Below are 13,435 nucleotides of genomic sequence, written 5' to 3' on the forward strand. Positions count from 1 at the left end.
AGTATGGTATCAAATAATATGATATCATATGCTAACGCCTCGATATCGTTGTCAGAAGGGTTCACTATCTTACCGTAGTTGAATTTTCCCTATCTGTCACCTAACCTTACTCGTTTCCATAAATTTGGATTGTTGCTAGTTTGATTTAAAAATAATCATAGATTTGCTAAGTAAAAGATGTATTCAAGTGATTGATTCTACGCGACTACACGGTTATTCGAGAACTCAACAAGGACATCATAAAAACAGAATCTATAAAAGGTATCTCTTAAACTCATCAAACGATGAACTGTAAGCTTAAATAGCTTTATTGGAATCGTCAACTTATCAACAGAACAGGAAAATAACAGTGCTGTTCTTTAAAACCTCATCTCTAATTGTGGTCAACTTCTCTAACAAACTATAATACTCAATCTACACGATAGGGGTTCAATTCAAATAAACCGTGTGCCTGTTTTTAAATGCCCGAAATAAATGATCTGAACTGTCTTCTCATTCTTACTTATCGAAATTATATTTTCTATTTTAACTTCGATTTATGAATTTCAATCCTAACCGAAAAATGTATAGATCTACGAAAAGTAAATAAATAATTAAAAACAAATGTCGAAAGTGTATTACAAAATGAAATATCATATTTGTCAAAACAGCATTTCCGTCCAATGAGCCTCTAGTTCTTGTAAAATGCTTGATTTAAGAATAAGCCAACGAAATTCATAAACCGCAAATGCACACTTACTAGAGCATTGGGGAGGCAAATACCATTACCTAAACCCTAACCTAACAATACTTGAAACATCCTAATTCTATGAAACTAAACTAGCTAACTACCTTATCAAACAGATTATGCCCTATTGAAAAGTATCACTTTATGACGGAAAATTGTGATATTTTCGCTACCAAATTTTCCCATTGTTCAACGGAAGGGAGGGCAAGTGTTTCAACTCCCATTCATCTTATCAGCATGGATCATGAAAAATTGGGACACCACTGAACCTACAGCTAATTTAATTTTAATAAAGGTATCCATCACGCCTTCTAATTTGAATCATATTATGATCCATGCTTGATAAGATGTGTGCAACGACACTGTCAGGACAATGATAGTAAACCATCATTATCACAAGCATGCACACCGCCGCCGTGACCCATGGGAACCCAGGGTACGGACAAATGTGAAATATGGGTTTTTGACGAAAAAATCTAATGTTAAAATATTTCAAAAAAAAATTCTAAAACAAATGTTTTGAAGTTTCAAACGTAAAACAAATTTTAATTTTTTGAGAAAATTTGAAAATCCCCGGCGCAACCCCATAAGATATTTAAAAAATCCTACTAATCTACTGAAGTAACAATTAAAACTTACACGAATTCAGCTACTTTAGAATATCATATTGAAACAATAAAAGTGCTTGGTTCTAAACAGCACAGCTAGTAATATTGAGCAATTGAAAATTCTAGCGTAACATTTCATATGGGCGAAACTATCAGTTAGCTCGAAACGAGAAAAAAGCGTTTTAAAGTTCTGAACATCTAATCAAATCCTGTTTAAAAAATCGGCCACTTTTTGTTCAACAGAATCAAAAAATGTGCATTATATTCACTTATTGTTCGTTGGTTATCAAGAACTTTTAACTTTTTTCACTAAATTTCAGAGATTTCCTAGTTTCGCCCTTTTTGTTTTCGATTCCAGTTACGCCTGCAAGTTTCGCCCAATTTATCGGCCGTTTTTGTTTTGGTTTTGAAGTTACGCCCTTTAAGCCAAACACGCCGGAAAAGAAAAATTTACCCCACTTTGTAGAGGCGAAACTTCACGTTCCAAACAAAGTGCATAAGCAGACAAATTCGCCCAATTAAATTTCACAATTTTTTTTTTCTTTTTTTTTTTAAGTTTTATAAGTGACACATTTTATCAATTATTTGGAAGTCTTAGAATTTTAGTGTTTCGAATAACACAACTCAACATATTTGAAGGCATTGTTTTGTCTTATGAAAGCTATTATTCATCAAACATCATAAATAACTTTTGAACATGTTTTTTTTATTACGATTTTGTAAATTTTCACCAAATATTGTTCATAAGGTGCAGGAAGATGTTTGGAATTGATTGAGATTTTTTGTGGCGTTTAGGAATTGATTGAGATTATAAGTTTAAATGGAATTCCAAAATCTGTAGAAAAACATTCCCTTGAGTAAAAAAAGAAAAAAAAGTAGAAATATACAGATTTTTTACAAAATACTCTTTTGAAAAAATAATGAAATTTAAATGTAGCAATTCACTGCACATGTTTTCAGATTTCTAATACCAAAATGAGAGAAAAAAACACAAATACCAAGTACCATGACTTGAGAAACTTTCTTTTGACCTATAGAATATTTTTTACAGTATAATTATTCAAAAATATTAACTCGTTACCGAGAGAGTAGGATTTTAGTTCGTTTTAAATCAGCATTTACCTTAACCATTAAATAAGGTGATAATCGATTTTGAACCAAAACCCTGAATCGGATATAAAATTGAGTGATTTGAATTCAAATCCTTAGCACACAATCAGACAAACAAACTTTCCAAGTTTAAAATTCAAATGGTGAGATTAATTTAGAATACATTTTTGACAAATTAGACAACAGAAATAAAACCAGTTAAGTATAGAGAAAAATACCTCATTCAATGTAGAACATAGAGAAATCATAATTTGATATGAATAATCGAAGGTGAAAATCAGAATAACAGTTTACGGTCAAACGAACATTATGAAATCGTAACCAAAACTTAAGAAAGATGAATTTCTTAACTCCTGAAAAAGTCAGCGCAATTGAAAATTAACAATTCAAATCATACACGGAAAATAAAAAAAAGGTAAAATTTACCTTTTTGCGAGGTGAATTTTTTCCACCCCTCTTTCGAGGTAAATTTTACCTTTTTTTCATTCACCTAGCAAAAAGGTAAATTTTACCTTTTTTCAATTCACCTAGAAAAATGGTAAATTTTACCTTTTTCGCATTCACCTAGCAAAATAGTAAATAATATCGTTTTCCCATTCACTGATTTGAAAGGTAAATGCTTGTTGGTTTGGTTATGGTTTCTTCAATAAAAATGAAAACAAAATTCATTCAAAAATTTATATTTATTTTAAAAATAAATAGGGAAAATTAATTATATTATTTTTTTAAATATATCACCTTGTTTAAAAAAATTTTTGAGGTAAGTCCTTTTTTCGCCAGGCTCGTGGCAATTTGGCTTCGCGTTCTTCCGCGCCATAATGGCGACTTATCCAGTCAGGTCCGGCTTTTCCGGAATGATATCTGGAGGATGACGTGGAATACACCTCGAAGCTGGGCTGATCTGAAATAAAAACAAATTATTATGATGAGAACCAGCACAACTAAATAATAGCTAAGAAAACACTTACAATTCTGTTCCGATTTTTCCATATTGGCACGAAACAAAACTTCCCTTCTGAACGACAAAACAGCTTAACCTCAATTAACGGATTCGGCAAATAGTTCTTTTGTTCGAGATGATTGTACCGTTTTGTTTAGCTCAATCCAGGTCAATTCCACCTCGCTAAGAGGTAAGTTTTATCTAATTTGGATTTACGTTTTTTTCTAGGTGAATTATACTTTTTTATTGAGCTCAATTCAGATAAACTTCACCTCGCTACGAGGTAAGATTTACCTTTTTTGGATTCACCTTTTTTCTCGGTGAATTGTACCTTTTTTCCAACCTCGATTCAGGTAAATTTTACCTCGCTGTGAGGTGAGTTTCACCTCGAAGAGGTAGAAGTTACCTTTTTGGCTTTCACGAGCGTTCACCTTTGCTAACTCGGTAAATTTTACCTTTTTATTATTTTCCGTGTAGGAGATTTTAAGAACCGATCAATTTACCAAACATATTTTTTAGTTTAGTTCTTACTTAGCTTAATCTTACAACAATATGATATTGTCAATATCTCGTTAAACATCTATCCATATAAAATTAGAGCTGAATTCAATAATTTCCCACCTAATTCACCCTCTGTAATAAATTTGTTTTTTTTTTCTTTAGATCAATACCACAACGCCATCAAAATAAGGTGCTAATTCGCTGGTTACTTCGACATTTCAAACTCGACAAACCATGATGATAATCTACCCGACCTCTTTTTCTCCCAATTTGACACCTACCTTACGTTTGACCGCCTAGAACCTGCTCCTGAGATGGGCCTTCCACTGGTATTACTTGAAGCTGCAGCCGCGGCCGCCGAAGATGGTATCGTTGCTGGGCCCGCTGATTCATTACCGGAATCGGCACCCCCGTAGGTGCGTTTAGGGCGCTTTTCCCGATACCCACCGGATGAGCGGGACCTAGAACGCGAATGGTGGCGCCTCTTGGATCGTGGCATCTAAAAAGGGAAGAAGTGTGTTAGATTCGGTGTTTTTCCTTCTTGGATTTTAGATGTGCGAAACGAGTTTCAAACGTCATTTGAAAAGTTTTTTTTTGGAAGAGTGTTTGCGAAATCAATTTCGATTTTCTAGATTGTTCCGTGGAGTTTTGGTAATAGAATTCATCACAACAAAGAATCGCAATGACGAATTCAAATTCAAATAACAAAAATCATGAAAAAATCTCTACTTTGCATCAATTTTAGCGTAAATTTTACGCAAAACAAAACATCGACATCAAACCAGCATACAAAATAGTTGCGGCGCCATATTTGAAACATCAGATTCGCACACACAAAAATGTTGTTGCCCCCTGTCAGTGGGTCGATTTCTTGGCCCTGGCCAAATCTTGGTCATTCCCCGACAGAAGATTCGTTTAAATCCCGGAAACTCACCTCGATAGCCGCTGGCCGATGGACAAACTTCCACAGATAGTCACTGAAAATGCTGGTCACACGTTCCCAAGTTTTCGATGCCGAACCGCTGAAACGTATCAACATCGATCTCTCCCTGGCCTTACCTTAACGTAGCAGGGTTTGCTTCAGGGCGCGCGGGGTTTAAGAGAGGGGAACCGTTTTTTTTTTTATTTTTCCTATATTCTGCTGTATAGCTTGTATTATTAGCTGCCGCTGCTGCTTCTAAATAGGAACAACCATACACACATTTATCGGTAAGAAAACCCACAAATAGGGTGAATAGGGGAAAGGAGGAAAACGGTATTTTTGCGTTTACTTCCCCTCGCCAAAAGAAAAATAAAAGTTCTCACAAACACATCCAAAAAACGGGCAGCTGACAGCTTCCGAACTGTCAAAGTGACATTCGAATCAAAACAAAACCCGAAACCCAAGACACGAACCCCAAATCGAAATTCCTCAGCTGCCGAAGAACCGGCAACAGATAACCAAAAAAAACTGACCGTTTTTCTTTTACCCCCGAAACCTTCTTCTTACTCTTTTTGAAAACGCGTTTCACTTTTTTCACACTGGCTTTGCCAGAAAAAAACACAGCTCCCAATCACATCGAAAATGAATCCACTTCTTTTCCGGTACCAACAACGACGTTCCGTTACTTCCGGTTAACCGAAGATTACATCCTATGAGGGATACCCTTCCCGATTAGACACTACTTTTGTTCGAAAACAACCGACTTTCCGAGATACGAGATGAGCGCGTTCAACTTGGCGAAAACAGGCTGCTGCAAAAACTGATCGATGCTTGTTTCGTTTTTCAACGTTTTTCCTTCTTTCTTTCGAGTTTCCTCGAAGGGGTGCCAAACATTTTTTGTTTGATCCGATTGTACACTTAGAAAAATTTTACAAACTAGTTCCGTAAAAATCACATACTTTGAAAAAATTTGCCTCATTAGTTGCTAAAATAAAAAAATCGCTATAAAATTCAGACAATTAATTATTCTATCTTTATCTTTTAAGTTGTTTTGGTGATTTTTATAACTACTGCCGTACTTCACCTTATACCTTTTTGTCGATTTTGTAATTTTTCGAATGTTTTAAAACTTAAGTCATTATTGCAATTTTTGTATTTTTTGTCATTTCTGTAACTTGTGTCATTTTGGTCATTTTTGTCATTTTGGTCATTTTGGTCATTTTTGTCATTTTTGTCATTTTTGTCATTTTTGTCATTTTTGTCATTTTTGTCATTTTTGTCATTTTTGTCATTTTTGTCATTTTTGTCATTTTTGTCATTTTTGTCATTTTTGTCATTTTTGTCATTTTTGTCATTTTTGTCATTTTTGTCATTTTTGTCATTTTTGTCATTTTTGTCATTTTTGTCATTTTTGTCATTTTTGTCATTTTTGTCATTTTTGTCATTTTTGTCATTTTTGTCATTTTTGTCATTTTTGTCATTTTTGTCATTTTTGTCATTTTTGTCATTTTTGTCATTTTTGTCATTTTTGTCATTTTTGTCATTTTTGTCATTTTTGTCATTTTTGTCATTTTTGTCATTTTTGTCATTTTTGTCATTTTTGTCATTTTTGTCATTTTTGTCATTTTTGTCATTTTTGTCATTTTTGTCATTTTTGTCATTTTTGTCATTTTTGTCATTTTTGTCATTTTTGTCATTTTTGTCATTTTTGTCATTTTTGACATTTTTGTCATTTTTGTCATTTTTGTCATTTTTGTAATTTTTGTAATTTTTGTCATTTTTGTCATTTTTATAATTTTTGTAATTTTTGTAATTTTTGTAATTTTTGTCATTTTTGTAATTTTTGTAATTTTTGTAATTTTTGTAATTTTTGTAATTTTTGTAATTTTTGTAATTTTTGTAATTTTTGTAATTTTTGTAATTTTTGTAATTTTTGTAATTTTTGTAATTTTTGTAATTTTTGTAATTTTTGTAATTGTTGTAATTTTTGTAATTTTTGTAATTTTTGTTATTTTTGTAATTTTTGTAATTTTTGTAATTTTTGTAATTTTTGTAATTTTTGTAATTTTTGTAATTTTTGTAATTTTTGTAATTTTTGTAATTTTTGTAATTTTTGTAATTTTTGTAATTTTTGTAATTTTTGTAATTTTTGTAATTTTTGTAATTTTTGTAATTTTTGTAATTTTTGTAATTTTTGTAATTTTTGTAATTTTTGTAATTTTTGTAATTTTTGTAATTTTTGTAATTTTTGTAATTTTTGTAATTTTTTTAATTTTTTAATTTTTGTCATTTTTGTAATTTTTGTAATTTTTGTAATTTTTGTAATTTTTGTAATTTTTGTAATTTTTGTAATTTCTGTATTTTTTGTAATTTTTGTAATTTTTGTAATTTTTGTAATTTTTGTAATTTTTGTAATTTTTGTAATTTTTGTAATTTTTGTAATTTTTGTAATTTTTGTAATTTCTGTAATTTTTGTAATTTTTGTAATTTTTGTAATTTTTGTAATTTTTGTAATTTTTGTAATTTTTGTAATTTTTGTAATTTTTGTCATTTTTGTAATTTTTGTAATTTTTGTAATTTTTGTAATTTTTGTAATTTTTGTAATTTTTGTAATTTTTGTAATTTTTGTAATTTTTGTAATTTTTGTAATTTTTGTAATTTTTGTAATTTTTGTAATTTTTGTAATTTTTGTAATTTTTGTAATTTTTGTAATTTTTGTAATTTTTGTAATTTTTGTAATTTTTGTAATTTTTGTAATTTTTGTAATTTTTGTAATTTTTGTAATTTTTGTAATTTTTGTAATTTTTGTAATTTTTGTAATTTTTGTAATTTTTGTAATTTTTGTAATTTTTGTCATTTTTGTAATTTTTGTAAATTTTTTAATTTTTGTAAATTTTGTAATTTTTGTAATTTTTGTAATTTTTGTAATTTTTGTAATTTTTGTAATTTTTGTAATTTTTGTAATTTTTGTAATTTTTGTAATTTTTGTAATTTTTGTAATTTTTGTAATTTTTGTAATTTTTGTAATTTTTGTAATTTTTGTAATTTTTGTAATTTTTGTTGTTTTTGTCATTTTTGTAATTTTTGTAATTTTTGTAATTTTTGTAATTTTTGTCATTTTTGTAATTTTTGTAATTTTTGTAATTTTTGTAATTTTTGTAATTTTTGTAATTTTTGTAATTTTTGTAATTTTTGTAATTTTTGTAATTTTTGTTATTTTTGTAATTTTTGTAATTTTTGTAATTTTTGTAATTTTTGTAATTTTTGTAATTTTTGTAATTTTTGTAATTTTTGTAATTTTTGTAATTTTTGTAATTTTTGTAATTTTTGTAATATTTTTAATTTTTGTAATATTTTTAATTTTTGTAATTTTTATCATTTTTGTAATTTTTGTCATTTTTGTCATTTTTGTAATTTTTGTAATTTTTGTAATTTTTGTCATTTTTGTCATTTTTGTCATTTTTGTCATTTTTGTCATTTTTGTCATTTTTGTCATTTTTGTCATTTTTGTCATTTTTGTCATTTTTGTCATTTTTGTCATTTTTGTCATTTTTGTCATTTTTGTCATTTTTGTCATTTTTGTCATTTTTGTCATTTTTGTCATTTTTGTCATTTTTGTCATTTTTGTCATTTTTGTCATTTTTGTCATTTTTGTCATTTTTGTCATTTTTGTCATTTTTGTCATTTTTGTCATTTTTGTCATTTTTGTCATTTTTGTCATTTTTGTCATTTTTGTCATTTTTGTCATTTTTGTCATTTTTGTCATTTTTGTCATTTTTGTCATTTTTGTCATTTTTGTCATTTTTGTCATTTTTGTCATTTTTGTCATTTTTGTCATTTTTGTCATTTTTGTCATTTTTGTCATTTTTGTCATTTTTGTCATTTTTGTCATTTTTGTCATTTTTTGTAATTTTTTGTCATTTTTGTAATTTTTGTAATTTTTGTAATTTTTGTAATTTTTGTAATTTTTGTAATTTTTGTAATTTTTGTAATTTTTGTAATTGTTGTAATTTTTGTAATTTTTGTAATTTTTGTAATTTTTGTAATTTTTGTAATTTTTGTAATTTTTGTAATTTTTGTAATTTTTGTAATTTTTGTAATTTTTGTAATTTTTGTAATTTTTGTAATTTTTGTAATTTTTGTAATTTTTGTAATTTTTGTAATTTTTGTCATTTTTGTCATTTTTGTCATTTTTGTAATTTTTGTAATTTTTGTAATTTTTGTAATTTTTGTAATTTTTGTCATTTTTGTAATTTTTGTAATTTTTGTAATTTTTGTAATTTTTGTAATTTTTGTAATTTTTGTAATTTTTGTAATTTTTGTAATTTTTGTAATTTTTGTAATTTTTGTAATTTTTGTAATTTTTGTAATTTTTGTCATTTTTGTAATTGTTGTAATTTTTGTAATTTTCGTAATTTTTTTGTAATTTTTGTAATTTTTGTAATTTTTGTAATTTTTGTCATTTTTGTCATTTTTGTCATTTTTGTCATTTTTGTAATTTTTGTCATTTTTGTCATTTTTGTCATTTTTGTCATTTTTGTCATTTTTGTCATTTTTGTCATTTTTGTCATTTTTGTCATTTTTGTCTTTTTTGTCATTTTTGTCTTTTTTGTCTTTTTTGTCATTTTTGTCATTTTTGTCATTTTTGTCATTTTTGTCATTTTTGTCATTTTTGTCATTTTTGTCATTTTTGTCATTTTTGTCATTTTTGTCATTTTTGTCATTTTTGTCATTTTTGTCATTTTTGTCATTTTTGTCATTTTTGTCATTTTTGTCATTTTTGTAATTTTTGTCATTTTTGTCATTTTTGTCATTTTTGTCATTTTTGTCATTTTTGTCATTTTTGTCATTTTTGTCATTTTTGTAATTTTTGTCATTTTTGTCAATTTTGTCATTTTTGTCATTTTTGTCATTTTTGTCATTTTTGTCATTTTTGTCATTTTTGTCATTTTTGTCATTTTTGTCATTTTTGTCATTTTTGTCATTTTTGTCATATTTGTCATTTTTGTCATTTTTGTCATTTTTGTCATTTTTGTCATTTTTGTCATTTTTGTCATTTTTGTCATTTTTGTCATTTTTGTCATTTTTATCATTTTTGTTATTTTTGTCATTTTTGTCATTTTTGTCATTTTTGTCATTTTTGTCATTTTTGTCATTTTTGTCATTTTTGTCATTTTTGTCATTCTTGTCATTTTTGTCATTTTTGTCATTTTTGTCATTTTTGTCATTTTTGTCATTTTTGTCATTTTTGTCATTTTTGTCATTTTTGTCATTTTTGTCATTTTTGTCATTTTTGTCATTTTTGTCATTTTTGTCATTTTTGTCATTTTTGTCATTTTTTGTCATTTTTGTCATTTCTGACATTTTTGACATTTTTTTATTTTTGTCACTTTTGCACTTTTGTCGTTTGTGTCATTTTTGCCATTTTTGTCATTTTTGTCATTTTTGTCATTTTTGTTATTTTTGTCATTTTTTATCATTTTTGTCATTTTTGTCATTTTTGTTATTTTTTGTCATTTTTGACATTTTTGACATTTTTGACATTTTTGTCATTTTTTTAAATTTTTGTCACTTTTGCACTTTTGTCGTTTGTGTCATTTTTGTCATTTTTGTAAATTTTGTCATTTTTTTCATTCGTGTCATTTTGGCCATTTTTGTCATTTTTGCCATTTTTGTCATTTTTGTCATGTATGCCATTGGTGTCATTGGTGTCATTGGTATCATTTTTGTCATTTTTGTCATTTTTGTTATTTTTGTCATTTTTGTCATTTTTGTCATTTTTGTCTTTTTTGTCACTTTTGTCACTTTTGTCGTTTGTGTCATTTTTGTCATTTTTTCATTTTTGTAATTTTTGTATTTTCTGCCATTTTTGTCATTTTTGTAAATTTTGTTAATTTTTCATTTTTGTAAATTTTGGTCATTTTTGTCGTTTCTGTCATTTTTGTCATTTCTGACATTTTTGTCATTTCTGACATTTTTGTCATTTCTGACATTTTTTTCATTTCTGACATTTCACGGAAAATAATAAAAAGGTAAAATTTACCGAGATAGCCAAGGTAAACGATCGTGAAAGCCAAAAAGGTAGCTTCTACCTCTTCGAGGTGAAACTCACCTCACAGCGAGGTAAAATTTACCTGAATCGAGGTTGGAAAAAAGGTACAATTCACCGAGGAAAAAGGTGAATCCAAAAAAGGTAAATCTTACCTCGTAGCGAGGTGAAGTCACCTGAATTGAGCTGAATAAAAAAGTATAATTCACCTAGAAAAAAAGGTAAAACCAAATAAGGTAAAACTTACCTCGTAGCGAGGTGAAGTTGACCTGGATTGAGCTAAACAAAACGGTACAATTCTTCTCGAAAAAAAGTGACTATTCGCCGAACCCGTTTATTGAGGTTAAGCTGTTTTGTCATTCAGGAACAAGTTTTGCTTTGTGCATAATATGTGAAAATCGGAATAGAACGGTAAGTGTTTTCTTAGATATCATTTTGTTGTGCTGGTTCTCGTCATAATACATTGCTTTTGTTTCAGATCGACCCATAGAGCTTATAGGTGTATTCCACGTCATCCTCCAGCCGGGAAAGCCGAACGTGACCGGATTAGCCGAACAGAGGAGGTCATGAATGTACGCAACGCAGGAGTATTCAGCGGCCATGGCGGCTCGGAAGAACGCGAAGCCGAATTACCAGTCCCTATTTATCTCCAATAAATATAATTTTTGATAGAATTTTGTATTTTTTTAATTCCTATTGAAGAAACCAATCAAACCAACCAGCATTTACCTTTTAAATCAGTAAATGGGAAAACGGTATTATTTAAAATTTTGCTAGGTGAATGCGAAAAAGGTAAAATATACCTTTTTGCTAGGTGAATTGAAAAAAGGTATAATTTACCTTTTTGCTAGGTGAATGAAAAAAAGGTAAAATTTACCTCGAAAGAGGGGTGGAAAAAATTCACCTCGCAAAAAGGTAAATTTTACCTTTTTTTTATTTTCCGTGTTTGGCAATTGTGGTTAAGTATATCGACAAAATTCACAATATTTTCAAATCAGCCAAAAATGCCAAATCTAAAGAGCCAAAACTGAAAAATATAATTACCAAAATTGAACTTATTGGCAAAGAGACAAAATTGACAAATTTGACAAACTTGACAATATGAATAAATGATGATAAAATTGATAAAGCTGACAAGATTGAAAAACCGAATTGATTGAAAAACTGCCAAAATTAAGAGTTGATCAACTTTATCAAATTTACAAAATTGCATAAAATTTAAATAGATTTTGTAGGATTTTCATACTTTTAAATTATAAAATAATTGTTGTACAAATTGTGATATTTATCAAGCTCCCCAAATCTCCTAACTGATGTCAACCAAATAAAAGTTGGTTGACATCAGCTAGGGGAACGTAACGGAGAATGTTGTTTATTCGGAATTGGCGATTTGCAGCAAAACTATTTGACATACAGCGCTAACTAGATTTCAGTTACGGAACTAACAAAAGGGTGATGATAGCAGATTTTTTACATGGCGGTAAATACAAATTGTTTTCAAAATTCAAATTTTTCTGGTAACTGCCAATTTTCGGTCAGTTACAATGATTGAATTAGGTAAGAAAATCATAAATTTACTTATTGTAATACTTCTTGCATAAGCAAACAGAGTTTTTCGTGGTAATTCCCAACCAAATTCTGATTTCAGTTTCAAACTCTTCAGCTGCTCTGATAGAAATAGATTTTTGTGAATGTTTCATACTACTTTCAGGATTGTCTGAACAAATTGTGATAAATTCGAGTAAAAATTTGTTTTCAAGCTATATTCAGTTTTACCGTTGCTGAAACCTTTTAATTGCAAATGGTCCCTCTCGGACGTTGGAATAGAAGAATATTCAAGTGAAATACTTGTTTTCAAAACAATTTTCTCTATATTGCGTTTTCGAATGATTTGGTACAAATTCTATTTTTTGACGTAGAATTACGTCTTACGGCAACACTATAGGGGGACAAATTGAAATTCGCAAACGGATCTCGCGTCACGAAAACTTTCCAACTCAAAGACATCCTTTTTTAAAGACATATTATCCCTGCTCATCGTTGATTGGCTGGTCGAAATTTAAAAAAAAACTCGGACGCCACGCCCCTTGGTGAGTCCCTGTCAACAAAATGTATAAAAACAAGGGGTTGCCTGCGAGCTGGTTTCAGTTTCTGTTTGCCCGTCGAGCTGTAAAGTTCTGCTGCGCTACGATCTGCGTTTGGACCCCACCAGTGGTAATCCAACGCAGATATCGTTTTGCAGTTTAGCTCAGTGGCATCCATTTGGGTAGGAGGACCAGCAGCAGAGGCGATCCGAACAAGTGGCGGAGATATGTTGCCACGACATGCTGCCATGACATTATGTTGAATGTCATGACAAGGTAAAATGTCAATTACTTGTCATTTTACACAAGATATTCAGCGCACTGTAACTACACATTTAAAATATACTACACAATATGCGTTGTAAACAATCCACCCCGACATATTACTCATATACTACCACATTTTTTCGTAGTTTATCGATACGTCCACATTTTTAACATTTCCATATTCTCTCTGACTTTTTTTTTTTGATAGGGTGCCCTTTATTTTATAT

General features: G+C 28.8%; 2 protein-coding genes across 4 annotated transcripts in view; one reads left to right on the top strand and one right to left on the bottom strand.

Moving 5' to 3' along the window:
- Nucleotides 1-13,435, top strand: part of LOC129739663 (40S ribosomal protein SA) — a 243,595-nt gene that overhangs the window by 222,525 nt on the left and 7,635 nt on the right. The gene's annotated exons all lie outside the window — the stretch shown is intronic.
- Nucleotides 3,170-5,625, bottom strand: LOC129739664 (uncharacterized). Its single transcript, XM_055731152.1, has 4 exons — nt 5,376-5,625; nt 4,821-5,063; nt 4,168-4,385; nt 3,170-3,346 (listed from the first exon to the last, which is right to left on the bottom strand). The coding sequence occupies exons 2-4, from the start codon at nt 4,923-4,925 to the stop codon at nt 3,280-3,282; spliced, it is 390 nt and encodes a 129-aa protein (XP_055587127.1). The 5' UTR covers nt 4,926-5,063; nt 5,376-5,625; the 3' UTR covers nt 3,170-3,279.

The sequence above is a fragment of the Uranotaenia lowii genome, chromosome 1 (genome assembly GCF_029784155.1).
Source record: "Uranotaenia lowii strain MFRU-FL chromosome 1, ASM2978415v1, whole genome shotgun sequence".
Classification (NCBI taxonomy): Eukaryota; Metazoa; Arthropoda; class Insecta; order Diptera; family Culicidae; genus Uranotaenia; species Uranotaenia lowii.

What these genes read in the sequence shown, in the direction of transcription:
- LOC129739664 (XM_055731152.1), bottom strand. Translation starts at nt 4,925, where the DNA reads ATGTTGATACGTTTCAGCGGTTCGGCATCGAAAACTTGGGAACGTGTG. An exon ending in ATCGGCCAGCGGCTATCGAG is followed by an intron (nt 4,386 to 4,820) that starts GTGAGTTTCCGG and finishes TTCCCTTTTTAG; the next exon opens with ATGCCACGATCCAAGAGGCG. An exon ending in TCTAGGCGGTCAAACGTAAG is followed by an intron (nt 3,347 to 4,167) that starts GTAGGTGTCAAA and finishes TTTTTATTTCAG; the next exon opens with ATCAGCCCAGCTTCGAGGTG.